The following is a 16,554-nucleotide window of genomic DNA, read 5'->3' as shown; positions in this document are numbered from 1 at the left end:
TAAAATTCTATGGTGTATATGTACCACAGCTTCCTTATCCATTCATCTGCTGATGGGCATCTAGGTTGCTTCCATGTCCTGGCTATTATAAACAGTGCTGCGATGAACATTGGGGTGCACGTGTCTCTTTCAGATCTGGTTTCCTCAGTGTGTATGCCCAGAAGTGGTATTGCTGGGTCATATGGCAGTTCTATTTCCAGTTTTTTAAGGAATCTCCACACTGTTTTCCATAGTGGCTGTACTAGTTTGCATTCCCACCAACAGTGTAAGAGGGTTCCCTTTTCTCCACAGCCTCTCCAGCATTTATTGCTTGTAGACTTTTGGATAGCAGCCATCCTGACTGGTGTGTAATGGTACCTCATTGTGGTTTTGATTTGCATTTCTCTAATAATGAGTGATGTTGAGCACCTTTTCATGTGTTTGTTAGCCATCTGTATGTCTTCTTTGGAGAAATGTCTGTTTAGTTCTTTGGCCCATTTTTTGATTGGGTCATTTATTTTTCTGGAATTGAGCTGCAGGAGTTGCTTGTATATTTTTGAGATTAATCCTTTGTCTGTTTCTTCATTTGCTATTATTTTCTCCCAATCTGACGGCTGTCTTTTCACCTTACTTATAGTTTCTTTTGTAGTGCAAAAGCTTTTAAGTTTCATTAGATCCCATTTGTTTAGTTTTGCTTTTATTTCCAATATTCTGGGAGGTGGGTCATAGAGGATCTTGCTGTGATTTATGTCGGAGAGTGTTTTGCCTATGTTCTCCTCTAGGAGTTTTATAGTTTCTGGTCTTACATTTAGATCTTTAATCCATTTTGAGTTTATTTTTGTGTATGGTGTTAGAAAGTGTTCTAGTTTCATTCTTTTGCAAGTGGTTGACCAGTTTTCCCAGCACCACTTGTTAAAGAGGTTGTCTTTTTTCCATTGTATATCCTTGCCTCCTTTGTCAAAGATAAGGTGTCCATAGGTTCGTGGATTTATCTCTGGGCTTTCTATTCTGTTCCATTGGTCTATATTTCTGTCTTTGTGCCAGTACCACACTGTCTTGATGACTGTGGCTTTGTAGTAGAGTCTGAAGTCAGGCAGGTTGATTCCTCCAGTTCCATTCTTCTTTTTCAAGATTACTTTGGCTATTCGAGGTTTTTTGTATTTCCATACAAATTGTGAAATTCTTTGGTCTAGTTCTGTGAAAAATACCGTTGGTAGCTTGATGGGGATTGCATTGAATCTATAGATTGCTTTGGGTAGAATAGCCATTTTGACAATATCATAGATGCACTTTTAAAAGAGATCACCTGATTAGGCCAGGTCCACCCACACTCAAGGGATGGGGATTTATAAGGCATGCAAACCAGGGAGGCAACAACCTTGGGGGTCATTGTAGAATTCTGCCTACCACAGACTCTATGAAAAACATTTTATTCTATCAATTTTTTAAAATGAGGCCAGCTGCTTCTCATTAGCATTCTCCACTCTGGGAAGGCAGCAAAGCTGTCTACAAAGTCTACTGAATCCTTAAACATGACCAGGCTGTGGTTAAAACATTTCAACAACCTTGGAAGACAGGCCTTTTTACTTGTTTTTTTCTCTCCTCCCCTCGTCTCCCCAGAGCCCTTGTTCAGCTCTTAAGTCAGATGGTTTGAAAAGGAAAAGGCTGTTTTGGGGCTTCAGCATCTGGGACTGGCCTAGAGAGAGCAAGACCGTATTTAAACAATGACTCACAATGAAACTTTCTATTTCTGCTGGGTCAGGCTTCCGGATGACCATTATTACAGGACTTTATGCTCTCTGGAAGTGGTTCTGAAGGCCTCTCATCCTTCGTTGGATAAAAACATACATTATCTCCTTTTCCCTTACTCAGTTTGCCAGCTTTTTCATGGGACTTCATGTAGAGGGGCTTTTGCTGTGAGTGTATCTCAAGTTGTACCCATATGTTTAAGCAAGAAAGTCATTTCCCCCCAATTCCTATTTGTCACTACATCCCCCCTCCCCTAACTCCTGCACTCATCCATCCATAAAGACACACAGTGGGCACCTTCCTGAGCCTGGTCTCATGCTAGGTGCTGTGTTAGTTGGTCAGTTGCATCCAACTCTTTGCAACCCCATGGATTGTAGCCCGCCAGGCTCCTCTGTCCATGGGATTTTCCAGGCAAGAATACTGGAGTAGATTGCCATTTCCTTCTCCAGGGGATCTGCCCAACCCAGGGATCAAACCTGGGTCTCCCACATTGCAGGCAGACCCTTTACCATCTGAGCCACTAGGGTGCTAGGTGCTGGGAATCTCCAGGTAAGTGAAATGGGGTCCCTGTCTCCAAGGGGATATCAACCACGACAGACACGTCCAAGGGGCAAGGGGCGAGGCAGAGGGGCAAGGGTGTTGGGTGAGGGCAGTATCTTTGAGCTGGATTTTGAAGAATGTGTAAGATTTCAAGGATGCGGGGCCAAGGGAGGCAGTGTTCCGGGCCAAGTGGACAGCTTGTGCAGAGCACAGACAATGCAAAAGAACACAGTGTAGTCAGGCAATGATGAGTGATTTGGGGAGACCAGATCATGAGGGTGCGAGTGGGGGTGGACTACTGGAGAACAGAGGGGGTGGGGAGCACCTGCTAACTGAGAGCTTTGAGTGTTAAGATCTTGGCTGTGATCCTGCAGGCAACAGGAAGAGGGTGAACTCATCTAAGCTCATGGTCAGATTGAGATAGCACTGAGGTGACAGCAATTTTTGCTAAACGTCATAAATAAAACTATAGACAAGCCGGGAAGCAGTGCCAAGGCCACCGTTAAAGAGCACCAGTATAATTAAGGAACCAATTCACTTTAAACTTCTATTAACCATAATGAGAAACATGAAAGAAATGCAGTCTGGGACTCCCCTGGCGTTCCAGTGGTTAAGACTCTATGCTTCCACTGTGGGGGACATGGGTTTGATCCCAGGTCAGGGAACTAAGCTCCTGCATGCTACGCAGCACAGTCAGAAGAAATAAATTAAAAAAAAAAATACAGCCTTTCTGCCTCTCTGAAGAGATACTGGGGAAACAAAGCTCTGGTTAATAAGGTCAGCCTGGGGAAAATGGAAAGAAGTTTTGCCTATGGTGGTAGCTGGAAAGGAGGATGAGGCAGACTGTGTTTCCCTGAAATCTCATCAAAGAGGACCTGGGCCTCGCCTGGCTGAGTGGGGCTCCACACACAGGCATCTCGTGCCTGGGACATCTGGGAGAGGAGTCTCTGTGACAAGGACAAGAGCGCTTGGTTCTGTGCAGGTGGATAACCTAGTGGCGGGGCCTGCCTTGCTGGGAGCTGCTAAGCTAGTGAATAAGAAGGTTCCTCTCCCAGGACAAGTCTTCCCTTGCCTCCTGTAGCATGCCTCGACTTCTAAGAAATTTCTGACCAAAAAATGGTTCTTTTGTTACTTCTCCTTTTATTAAATCTAAGCATTCACTCCACAAACATTAATCAAGTGCCTTATATATCTGCCTGTGATGCAGGAGACCCAGGTTCAATACCTGGGTGGGGAAGATCCCCTGGAGGAGGGCATGGCAACCCACTCCAGTATTCTTGCCTGGAGAATTCCATGGACAGAGGAGCCTGGTGGGCTACAGTCCATGGGGCTGCAAAGAGTCAGATACAACTTAGCGACTAACACTTTCACTTTATATATGTACCAGGTACATTCCAGGTGCTGGGAGATCTAATGATGAACAAAACAGACAAGGCCCCTGCCCTAATGGAATTTACATTTTAGCAGAGGAGACAGATAAGACATTGTAACTAAATTAATATAGAATATAATTTCAGATAGTGATGACTGCTATAAGATGTGAGCAAAGGATAAAGTGACAGAGAGAGTCTAGAGGCTTTAACTAGAATTATCACAGAGGTTCTGTCTGAGAGGTAACCTCGGAGCTGACTTGACTTCTATAAAGGAAGCATTCATGCAACCATCTGGGGAAAGAGCCCTCCAGGCAGAGGGAGCAGCAAATCAAAGACCCTGTGATTGAAAGTGGCTGGGCATGCTGGGGATTAGCACGAAGACCAGTGAGGCTAGAGCGGAGGAAGAAAGTAGGAGGGTAGTAGGATTGGTGGTCAAGGGGGGCATGGTTGTGGGACCAGAGCACATAAAACCCAGGAGGAGTGTGAGGGGACCCAATCATCTGATACACACTGTTAGGTGGAAATGTTGGCTGCATGCATGCGTGCTTAGTCACTTTGGTCATCTCCAACTCTGTCTGACACCCTGGACTGTAGCCCACCACGCTCTTTTGTCCATAGGATTCTCCAGGCAAAAATACTGGAGTGGGTTGCCATGCCCTCCTCCAGGGCATCTTCCCCACCCAGGGAGTGAACCTGTGTCTCTTATGTCTCCTGCATTGGCCAGCAGGTTATTCACCACTTAGCACCACTGGGAAGCCCCTGGAAATGTTGGCTATACAGATGCTATAGGAATGTGGAGTTCAGGGATGAGGCTCAGTCTAGAGACAGAAGTTTTGGATTCTAGTGTCTAGATAGTATTGATAAAGTGTGAATGAGATCATCTAGAATATGGATGGTGAAGGAAATGGCAGCCTACTCCAGGATTCTTGCCTGGGGAATCCCATGCACAGAGGAGCCTGGTGGGCTATAGCCCATGGAGTCACAAAGAGTCAGACACAACTGAAGTGGCTTAGCACACAGAATATGGTAGTCAGTAGCCCCATGGGACTACTGAACATTTGAAATGTGGCCAGCCCAAATTGAGAAGTGCTAGACGTGTAAAATACAAACAAGATTTCAAAGACAGTATGAAAAAAAAGAACATAAAATACCTCATTGATATTATTTTTATAATGATTACATGTTAAAATGATAAGACTTTGGTTCTAAGTTAAATGCAATACATTATTAAGATTAACTTGAAGAAAAAAAGATAAACTTCACCTGTTTCTTCTTGCTTTTTAAAATGTGGCTACTAGAAAATTTAAAATTACCTCTGTGGCTTGCAATTGTGGCTCCTGTTAACATTTCCATGTGATGGTGCTGGTCTAGGAAATCACTGTAGATAAAGGAAAGGACCAAGGATAGAGCCCTCAAATGCTACAACATTTCACATCCAGGGAAAGGAGGAAGATACAGCCAACGGGGGTGAGAAGGAACAGCCAATGAGGTAGAGGAAAATGAAGGGAGTATGATGTGATGTTCAGAAAGGCAAGTGATAAAATTATTCAACAAAGAGGGAGTGTCAGATGCTGCTGGGAAGGCAGGTCAGGCAGCAGATGGTTGGATTGAACATGAGCAGTTTTACTGCAGTGGTTTGGAAGTAGTTGGATTTGGAAAGCTGGTTGGAGAGAGCACAGAAGTGAAGACATAAGAGTGGTAAGTTAAGAGATCTCTTTAAAGTTTGGCTTTAAAGAAATGCAGAGAAATGGGTGGTAACAGGAAGAGGATTTCAAATCTAGAGGAGGTTCCTGTGTTTGGTTGTGGTTGTTGGTTTGTTGCTTTGGAAGGGGAGACAGCTCTGCTGATGGTGGTACTGCCCTTGGGGCCCTCAATTAGGGAAATAAGGCAAGTATGCCAGAAAGAATTTGACAGTTGAAACTCAAAGATTATTTAGATTGAATGATTTTCTTAGAGCTCTAGGAACACAGATGCCGGCAGGACGCTTTCTTTCTTTGTTTTACCTTTGTCTTCCATCTTTTTCTTTTTGGTTGTCCTTCCCCTTCCTTCTTCTACCCCTGACAGGGGTGGGTCAAAAGCAACGTTAGCCTGCTGTGGCCTGGTATTTTGGAAAATGGGCTCCTTTTCCATGGGCTTCTGTAAAGCTCAGAGATAGTTTATTTCCCAAGTATCTAAGAAGCCTTTCTTAGTTGCAGGGGAAAGGGTACTTCCATGTTTATGAAGATGTCACAGGGACTCACCAGTGATGTGAATTGTTCCTGGCCTAAGGAATTCTCCTGTTCTCCTGTTGAATTTCTGAGGGGCTTCTGAATTTCTCTATCCCTTTGCTCCTTCCAGATCTCCAGATGGAACTTGTGTGTGTGTGTGTGTGTGTGTGTGTGTGTGTGTGTATGTATATACATGTATACATGTATAAGTGTATACATGTATATATATATGTATATGTATGTGTGTGTGTATATATGTATATATAGTTTGTGTCATAATTAGTGAGTACTGCGTGGATCTGGGGTTGTCATCTTCAGGCAGAATTGTGATATTGGATCATAGAGTTTTAGTGACTTGAATAAAGTGTCAATACCTTTCAGTCAAAGCCCACCTGGAACACATCTGCCATTGAACAAGCTGGTTTTATTATTCATTGCAGTGAGAAAGAACACACACCCGTGGGGAACCATGGGACTTCTCAGTGAGAGAGTCTCAAGTCATTTTGATACCAGGACCCTGTCAGCTTTCCATGTGGTTTGGAAACTTTTGCTTGCCAAGGCCTCAGTCACTCTCAGTGGGTGACCGTTCAAGTTCACCTTCACCTCAGAGCCTGTGGTCACCCCTCTCTAGCTCCAGAGAAATATCAGAGCTTATGGCTAGAGGGAAGTGCAGGTTGGGCCTGGAGCCCATCCGTGAAACATGGTGGCTTGACTATTTCCAGAAGCAGAACAGATCCAGGGTAGGGAGAAGGGATCCAGAACCTACTTAATTCAACTTGATGGCACTTGAATCAAGACCCCAAGGGGAGCTATGATAAGGAGCTATGATAAGTCCCTGCCTGCCTCTCCACAGTGCTCCTGCTGTATGTGAATATAGCATCCTTTCTCTGGGTTATGGTACTCATCAGAACCCTTCCCCTCCACACACCAACTCCCATTAAAAATGTCAGCATAATTTAAAAAGTGTGATTATCAATTGACATGCTTCCCTAGACGTATCATCTCTAGCTTTGGCTAGAATGAATGGAAAATGTATGGTATTATGATTGAGGTTAATATACAGGAAAAAAATTGAAAGCATTATATTGTTGTTGTTTTAGTTGCTAAGTCATGTCTAACTCTTTTCCACCCCATGGACTATATAGCCCTCCAGGCTCCTTTGTCCGTGGAATTCTCCAGGCAAGAATACTGGGTGAGTTGCCATTTCCTTCTCCAGGGGATTGTGCCTACCCAGGGTTCGAAACTAGGTCTCCTGCATTGGCAGACAGGTTCTTTACCACTGAGTCACTCAGGAAGGCCAAAGCATCATATAGGAATACCTATATTTTGGCAGCAAAAACAGTACAGAAGATGAAAAATAATACGAAATTTCAGAGTATTATTTTTAAATATGTAAGTAATTCCTTGTGCTTTTGAGTCTACAGAGGCTAAAATTTAAACAAAAAGCTTGTTGAAATTATTGCTATGTATTATGCATCATTTCTTTAAATAAAAAATTTGAGACTTGCCTAAAAAAAGAAAATGTATAGTAGACTCTCAGTTGATTATCTGCACTAATGGAAAGGAGGTCAGGGACAGATAATTCTCCTATGACATAGAATCAGAGTCAAGGGAGAATTATCCTTTTGATGGTCACTTTGGCTGTTTCTCATTCTGGGCTACTTAAAACAATGCTGTGAGAAACATTCTTGCATGTATATTGTCGTGTGCAAGTGTGAGTATAGTTACAGGGTAAAGTTCCAGTTGTGATGTTATTGTATCGAAAGGTATGTGTATTTTTTTATTTTGATACTGTGAAATTGCTTATTCAGAGAGCAATTTATACTCCATAATGTATGAACGTGTCTATTTTTCCCATCTTTGTCAGCATGGAACATCAAAATTAAAACTTCTTGACAATCTGATAGGTGAAAATGTTGGCTTGATATTTTTATTTACATTTCTTTAATTATGAGTAGGACTGAGCATTTCTTTATGTATTTCTTTTTTTATAAACTTCTGGTTGTATCATTTGCCCCATTTTATATCCAGTGGTTTGTCTTTTATTGATTTATATGCACTCTTGACAATTAAGAAAATCGACCCTGAAGTCTATATTTGCTGTAAGTATTACTTCCTAGTTTGTTATTCTTTTGCTGACTCTACTTTTTTTGGCCAAAAGTTTAAAATTTTTATGTAGTCAGGTATCTCAATTTTTTCTTTATAGCTATCTATATAGCTATAGCTATATCAATACAATTCTGTCTGCCTGGGTACACCCATGAATAGTAAAAGGCCTCCAAATCTAATGGGCCCCCACACAAAGCAATAGATCAGGTTTTGTATATTTGTCTTTTATTTTTTGGTAACAGTTTTATTTATTTATTTATTCTTGGCTGAGCTACATGGCATGTGGGATCTTAGTTTCCTCACCAGGGATCAAACTTGCACCCTGTGCATTGGAAGCATGGAGTCTTAACCACTGAACTGCCAGGGAAGCCCCAGTAATAGCCTTACTGAGCTATAATTCACATATGATACAATTCACTCTTTTAAAGTATACAGTTCAGTGCTTTTTAGTATATTCAAAGATTTGGAGACTTCCCTGGTGGTTAAGAATCTGCCTTCCAATGCAGGGGATTCAGGTTTGATCCTTGGTTGGGAAACTTAGATTCCACATGCCACAGAGCAACTAACCTGTAAGCCACAACTAGAGAACCCTCACACCACAATAAGGATCCCAGGTGCCACAACTAAGACCCTAGGGAGCCAAATAAATAAAATTTTTAAAAATCAAAGATTTGTATGACTATCACAATTAATTTTAGAATATTGTTATCACCTCAGAAAGGAATTCTGTGCTCTGTCACTCAAAAAAAGCACCTCTAGCCCTAAGCAAAACACTTTCTGTGTTTACCTATCTTGTACATTTCATGTAAATGGAATCATTGTCTTTTTTAAAGGAAGAATAGTTCTCTCTAATGGCAATTCCCTTTATATATCTTTTCTTGCATAGTTTAAGAATCTAACTGGAGGATAAGGAGTCAGGTAAAATGATTGTGTAATATACTGGATATCGAATGATTTTTTTTTTGGTTTCTTGCTCTATATTTTATTTTAGTGAACCAATGATGGCTGAATCACTAAGTGAAGTTTCTGGCAGTGTGGAAGTTCTGGAGACCAGTGATGAGGGTAAGTAACCCAGTAAAATCTTGATAACTAGAACTAGATTTGTTTAGTGTGTTTAACCCCTAGAGGAAAGAATCAAGTCACAAGAAGACAAGTTCATATCAAATTTCTAATGACAATAGACTCAGTCCATATTTACTTTTCCATCTTCTAAGCTCTTCTCTTTCATCGCAATCTCTGATAGTCTAAAAAGTTTTGTCTATACCTTGCAATCTTCCTTGAATATGGTTGCCAGGTTCTGTTTACTAAGGCAAGAGAAGTATTTCTGCTTAATCAGAAAAAGAAATCAGAACAGGCCATGATCGGAGAGGTTCAATTGAGGTTTTGCCATAGATAGTAATCCAGATTTAACCAACAGATAAATTTGTAATTTTGAGGTGTAAAGGGGGTATAGTAACAAAAGACACCATCATAGGCTTCTATTAAATGGGAACAATTTACAAAAATTTCTTTTGCAAAACCTACTTAGACGTGTATACATTTAAATTATAATTATAAACTATGAATCACCTGTGAGTGATAGGAGACCATGAATGGGGTAATAGGCAAAGGTCACTAAAAATGATAAGTTTTACTGACACTGAAAAAAAATGTGGGGGGCGGGGGAGGAACCTTAAGATATAAGGTGAGACATTGAATTTAAAGACAGAACTGAATTGAACAGTTCACTGGGTTGTTCTTCAATGATTGCTGAGTTTTCTTAGTAGTGTGTGGGGCAGAAGACTTGGTCTGGAAAGACAAAGAACAGGGAACCTTCTTGTGGCTTCCCAGAGGCCTGACTTCACTAATGAATTGAGTAGGAGGATGCTGAACATGGTGCATGGATCCCTGAGGGCAGGGCTTGGGTCTTCATCTCTGTGTCACCATTGTTCAGTATTGGGCCTCAGAGAGCATGATTAGACACTCAAAAGTTTTTAAGAAATGAATGAATAAATAAATGTATGACAGGCCTCCTCACCAAAGCAGCCCCAACAACCAAATGAACTGACCTATCCTTTTGGATACGAGCTAGACAGATGTTTACCAAAAAAAATGGCAATGCAGTGCATCTTGATGAAGAGTGGAGGTAAGGAAATACCCTTTCTCTGTTCACAATCCTTTTTAAGAGACCAAACATTTGGGTACATTTGTAGTATGAGTCATTGCCAGACAGAGAATACAGTGGCTGTTGGGAAGTTGAAGGGAAGAAGGGCTAATTAGAAGAATTTTCTTTCCAAGAAGCAATGCAAGAGAACGAGGTCACCATTATGCGCCTTGCATTTTGAAAGCTCATTAAGTTCAACTCAGAAGGGCTGCCTGTGTGCATGGTAGACAAGCAAATACACAACCCGAGGCAATAATTTCTTCATTGGAGTTGTGTTATTTTCTCTGGGGGAAGATCGGGGGATGGCTTCCATGGGCTGTTTCCTGGCATGTGACATACTGCCGGCCCTCAGTGGATGGGGATGTTGAAAGCTACTGCCTGTTTGGAAATATGTAGTCCTTGGACTCAGACAGGGAGGCCAATGGCTTTGTTACAGGAGAAATCCAGACAGCTGTCAGCTCACTGACCACCACTGCTGTGCCTTGTAGGGGAATAAGTTACCCAGTGTACAGGTGACCTACGTAAGTGTTGTTGTTGTTTAGTCACTAAGTCATGTCCAACTCTTTGTGACCCCATGGACTGTAGCACACTAGGCTCCTCTGTCTATGGGATTTCCAAGGCAAGAATACTGGAGTGGGAGGTGGGCAAAGCTAGAGGATTTCAAGTTGCAAACCTGCTTCTTACATACCAGCAAAGAGAGACAGGAGAGAATCAGCAGGTGGCAGCTAGATCCGTGACACAATCTACAAACACTTAATAACTGAATAAAAACACTTCCAATAAACTTTTCAGGCTGTAAAACTGAGGTGGCACTGCCCAGTTCTTTATCACTGGGCAGGAATTATTTAGTGGTCTGTTGGAGCTGGCTCATGCTGACTTGAGAGGCTGTGCATGTCTCTTCCTAAGTGTCATATTACTAGCTTGAAATTGACCACAATGGGAGTATTTACACCACAGTTCAGTTTAGTTCAGTTCAGTCCCTCAGTCGTGTCCAACTCTTTGCCACCCCATAAATCGCAGCACACCAGGCCTCCCTGTCCATCACCAACTCCCGGAGTTTACTCAAACTCATGCCCATCGAGTCAGTGATGCCATCCAGTCATCTCATTCTCTGTCATCCCCTTCTCCTCCTGCCCTCAATCCCTCCCAGCATCAGGGTCTTTTCCAATGAGTCAACTCTTCGCATGAGGTGGCCAAAGTATTGGAGTTTCAGCTTCAGCATCAGTCCTTCCAATGAACACCCAGGACTGATCTCCTTTAGGGTTTACACCACAGAAGTAGGCAAATACTACAGATACTACAAATACATTTACCCTGAGATCTAATTGGTAAATACATCCCAGTAAAAAACTGAGTATAGTCATTAACAGAGTATAGTAATCAGGATTTTACATAAAAATCTCCCCAATTCATGGATTTTAGAAATCCTTAGGGGGTGGGAAGATTAAGAAAGCTGGGGAGCAAAATGCAGATTATTTTAGAGCCAGCCTACTCTGTCCTGTATACTTTTCAGCACTTCCATGTTGAATCCTCACAGTAGTTCTATGAGGTCAAACATCATTTTAAATAATTCATTATCCTAGAAATTCATTTAATTTTTTTCCTTAAAAAATTAAAGAATGGAACTTGGAAAAATAAATATTTCCTAATGCGTCTTCATGCTTTATTCTGTCTGTCTCAAGGTACACTTGCCAAATTTATCCTAACCATGACCCTATGTAGGTATATCCTAGTAAATGAGAGATTCCTCAGACCATTCAGAACTGAAGTTACTTAAGCAGCGATTATCAAGCATACATACTACCATCTTCCTTCATTGCCCCAATGGTGCTTCTCTTTATCTATAGATGGTTAGATGGTTAGAATTGATAGATCTGTTTACAGATAGAATTGAATCTGGTCTTTTTTTTTTTCATTTATTTTTATTAGTTGGAGGCTAGAATTGAATCTGGTCTTAATAGACAATTATTGATTCCTTAATTCTAGCTCATTTATTAGCATTGACTACATGCCAGATCTTATGCCAAACTCTTTACCACATTATTTACAATTTGTATCAATCCCGATAAGGGCCAGTATTTAAATGATAGGATGCTTAAGAATGGCTCTGCACAGTGATCTCAATTTAAGGGATGTGGCAAGCTATGTTGGTTTTCTGCACCCCTCAGTGGATTCAGTTGTCTCTGGAGTGTCACAGTGTGTTTGCATTGTGCTAGTTGCTAAAAAGGATGCTTAAGAGGGCCTGGCTACAGCCCTGAGGTGGGGGACAGTACCTAAGACATAGAACCGCATTTTATTCCTTTCTCATTGATACGCAAAACGTAGTAAGTGCTTGACCTTAATAAATGTTCGCTGAATAGTTGAATGAATGAATGAATGGACAGACTAGAGAACATTCAGATGCAAAATGTGTGGTGCCAACAGTCAAGTTTTAAGTGTGCAAAGAGGAGCATGAATTGTAGTGATGGTGGAAAATTGGACTTAAGGCAGGCCTTGAGGTTTAGAAACCTTTCTAAAGGTTCTATTCTAGGCAGGCCCAGGAGTAATCAGTACACAGACAGGCCATAATATTTCAGCACTAGAAGGAGCCCTACTTCAGCATTTGCCTAAGTGTGTTTTGCTAGACGTTCTGCATACATGCACTGGGGAGACAACATTGTTACCCAGTTTCTTGGCACTTCACCATCCACATAGGCATGTTGAAGTTTCAGAAAAGTTTTGTTGGAACACAGACTGCTAAACTGTGTTTAATCAGCGTTTTCCAGATTGACTAGACTACACACCCCCCTTTTCATGCAACAGACCTATGAGCATCCCTCTGAACACACTTTGGGAGACACTGATTAGCATGATCCCCTCATTTTCCAGCTGAGCCCCAGAGAGGTTGAATGACTTACCTGAGGTTACAGAGCTAATCGATAGCAGAGCCAAACCAAGCTCAGGATTCTAGAGTTTTCTTACTCTCTGGTGGTGTTTTCCATCACATCACTAAGCCTATGTTGTAACAGTCTTGTTGACTTCCAGAGACCAGGCTGTTGGGAATTGGAATGAGACACCTGAGTTGGTAAATTACTGCATGTGAAGCAGTAAGAGCAGGTTCCTTCTCACGGATGAATGCAGCACAAACTCCTCTCCCCTTTCCCTCTTCTGAGCCTGGAGAAGGATATATGTACTTATTAGGAAACTCAAGAAAACCCAGAGAGAGCCTGAGGAGCATTGAAAGCTGCCCTGGTTTTTTTTTTTTTTTAATGATAGTAGAACAAACTTTCAATTATCTGCATGTGCAGAGGGCAGTAGCCCTGTAGGTAATCTGAACCAATCAGCAATAATTGAGGAACAGTGCACATAATTCACCCACACATACACGCACACACACATACACCCTCCCTTGCAAAATTCTTTGGTCTCGTTGTCACGCCTTTTGCACAGGGTGCTTCTTTGCCCAGCACCCCTTTCTTCCCAATTCCCGGCCCTCTCCCTTCCTCATAAAGCCCTTCTTAGAAGACATCTTCCATGACCACACCAACCCCCTGCATTTGTGCCTTGGGTCTGCATCCTTGCAGCACACAGGTTGGGCAATACCAGCTCCCACATGGATTTCCAAAGGTCCTGAAGTATCTGTCACATGTGGAAGCTTGACTTCCCAGCTGGATCACGAAGACTCCAGTGATCAGGGTACCAAGTGCTTATGTTGGCTCAAAAGTTGCTGCGTATGAATGAACTTCTTAGGACCAGGAAAGAGGTGTGTGTTAATAGTTGAAATTGAGAGGCAAGTGCATGCAGGGTGAGTTGAGCCTGAATAGAGGCTGCCCAGAGGCCACAGGCTGGGGTCTGAGCTTCTGCTTTCACCAGAAACTCAGATATTTTGTTGGTGAGTTCCTAAGAAGAGAACAAAACAGAGGAACGATGCCAGGGGCACTGGTGTGAAAGCTAGGACCCACAAGGCCTCTGGGATCCTACTCCTCATTCCCGTCATGAAAGCCATTTCCTCTCCTGTCTTCCCTTCCACCATCACACTCTGCTTCAATTGCATTTCTAACTTCCAGGAAAAAAGAAATCCAAATTTAAAGCCTTCAAGAGCTTCTTTGGCAAGAAGAAGAAGAAAGAGTCCAAAGGTGCCCGGGGAGGGAGACGGCTCAAACAAAGCTTGTCCAGCAGCAGTATTGACATCTTTTCTCTGAAGTCAGTTCAAGAAGGTCAACAAACCAAGCCAGGGTAAGCTCAGGAGGGGTGGAGGCCAGGGACAAGGCAAAGGGCAGGGAGCTACATCCAGGTCCTCCTTTGGTGGCTGAATCATCACTGGCCTTTGGTCCCCAGGGGCTCTTGGTCACCCTGCCTGTGGGAGGTGGGTCTGCAGCCATTGCCAATGCAGCCACATCCTGGAGGGTTTCCCCTGTGCTCATAGATATATGCTTGCTGTCTGGGCCTCACAGCTCAGTGGGTTGGATGGGGCATACCAAATGCATACCCCACTCCCCTAAGAGCACTGGGTGAGAGGGTGTGGGTAGATCAGGGCAATCCTGCTGTGTCACAGCTACAAGCACTTGAGATGTGGAGCCTACCACTAGAGAGGAGCTGGTGGCCTCTGTTTCATAAGTGAAGGATAGTCTCCATCATTTTGGAAGCTTGATCTGATTTGCTTGCCCAGACCTCAGACTCCAGATCTCATAATGTGTGATTAAAATCTTAGACTGGTGAAGCCATCTAGCTGGGTTGGGACATAAGGATGAAATCACTGTGTTAATTAAAAAAAAAAAAACAGGCAAGCAAGGAACCCAAGTCTATTTCTCCCTCCATCCCAAGAGACTGGGGGAAATGCTGTAACTGATCATATAAAGTATGGGGAAGACTGTTTCTCAGCCACCACTGCCACTCCTATTCATATTTTCATCTTTGAGGACCCAAATTCCACATCTTAGAAATGTGGAAAATCTGGATGCCCAGTATCCACCCAGCTCTTTCTGGATCAATTGAATTCCCCTCTATGGAGTTCCACTTGGGCTTGTTCCCCTGGCCTTAAACCCCAGACTTATCTGAAATCCCAACAGAACTCAAGTGTCCTGCTATCCATTGTCTCAAGGCTTTGCTTGGAGGTAGTGAAAGGTAGTAGAGGTGATGGAATTCCAGTTGAGCTATTTCAAATCCTAAAAGATGATTCTGTGAAAGTGCTGCACTCAGTATGTCAGCAAGTTTGGAAAGCTCAGCAGTGGCCACAAGACTGGAAAAGGTCAGTTTTCATTCCAATCCCAAAGAAAGGCAATGCCAAAGAATGTTCAAACTACCACACAATTGCACTCATCTCATATGCTAGCAAAGTAATGCTCAAAATTCTCCAAGCTAGGCTTCAGCAGTGTGTGAACTGAGAAATTCCAGATGTTCAAGCTGAATTTAGCAAAGGCAGAGGAACCAGAGATCAAATTGCCAACATCCGTTGGATCATAGGAAAAGCAAGAGAGTACCAGGAAAACTTCTACTTCTGCTTTATTGACTACACCAAAGTCTTTGTGTCGATAACAACAAACTGTGGAAGATTCTTAAAGATGGGAATACCAGATCACCTTACCTGCTTCCTGAGAAGTCTGTACACATGTCAAAAAGCAACAGTTAGAACTAGACATGGAACAATGGACTGGTTCCAAATTGGGAAAGGAGTACATCAAGGCTGTATCTTGTCACTCTGCTTATTTAACTTACATGCAGAGTCAGTTCAGCTCATTTCAGTTTCTCAGTCGTGTCTAACTCTTTGCGACCCCATGGACTGCAGCACACTAGGCCTCCCTATCCATCACCAAACTCCTGGAGTTTACTCAAACTCATGTCCATTGAGTCGGTGATGCCATCCAACCATCTCATCCTCTGTCGCCCCCTTCTCCTTCCACTTTCAATATTTCCCAGCATCAGGGTCTTTCCAAAAGAGCCAACTCATTGGAAGAGACCCTGATGCTGGGATTGAGGGCAGGAGGAGAAGGGGAAGACAGAGGATGAGTTGTTTGGATGATATCACAGACTCAATGGACATGAATTTGAGCAAACTCCAGGAGTTGGTGATGGACAAGGAGGCCTGGAATGCTGCAGTTCATGGGGTCGCAAAGAGTAAGATGCAACTGAGCAACTGAACTGAACTGAACTAATAAGGCAGTTAGCAAATGTGTTATACTGCCTACTAACAGCACAGAGGTCTCTTTAAAACGGACCTTAATGAGTGCATTGAATGTGAGGAATTTCAGATAGCTTTACTAGGGAGGGAGATGGTTTTGCACTGAGGGGCTTGCTTCATACCTCACAAACCATACATTATAGACCATTGCCTTATAGGTCTCAGTCAGTTCAGTCACTCAGTCATATAGATATAAGGAAGACTAAGATTAGCTCTACTAAAATCCAGAGGGTGGGGTGGAAGAGGGAAGATCTTTTATAACTTTCACCTTAATAATAGCAAGACTCAGAGTCTTCC

General features: G+C 42.6%; 1 protein-coding gene across 5 annotated transcripts in view; it reads left to right on the top strand.

Annotated features, from left to right (window-relative positions):
- The window catches only part of KIAA1210 (KIAA1210 ortholog), a 77,759-nt gene that overhangs the window by 24,135 nt on the left and 37,070 nt on the right, over nucleotides 1-16,554 (top strand). For 3 of the 5 annotated variants that reach the window (XM_043897740.1, XM_043897736.1, XM_043897735.1), the window contains exons 2-3: nucleotides 8,949-9,019; nucleotides 14,147-14,315. In XM_043897740.1, coding sequence (XP_043753675.1) covers nucleotides 8,949-9,019; nucleotides 14,147-14,315 — 240 coding nt within the window. Of the gene's footprint in view, nucleotides 1-5,216; nucleotides 5,340-6,993; nucleotides 7,041-8,948; nucleotides 9,020-14,146; nucleotides 14,316-16,554 lie in introns of those variants that run through there. The other 2 variants (XM_043897739.1, XM_043897737.1) reach the window with 2 other exon arrangements.

The sequence above is a fragment of the Cervus elaphus genome, chromosome X, assembly GCF_910594005.1.
Source record: "Cervus elaphus chromosome X, mCerEla1.1, whole genome shotgun sequence".
Classification (NCBI taxonomy): Eukaryota; Metazoa; Chordata; class Mammalia; order Artiodactyla; family Cervidae; genus Cervus; species Cervus elaphus.
This window is presented reverse-complemented; position numbering and strand designations above follow the sequence as displayed.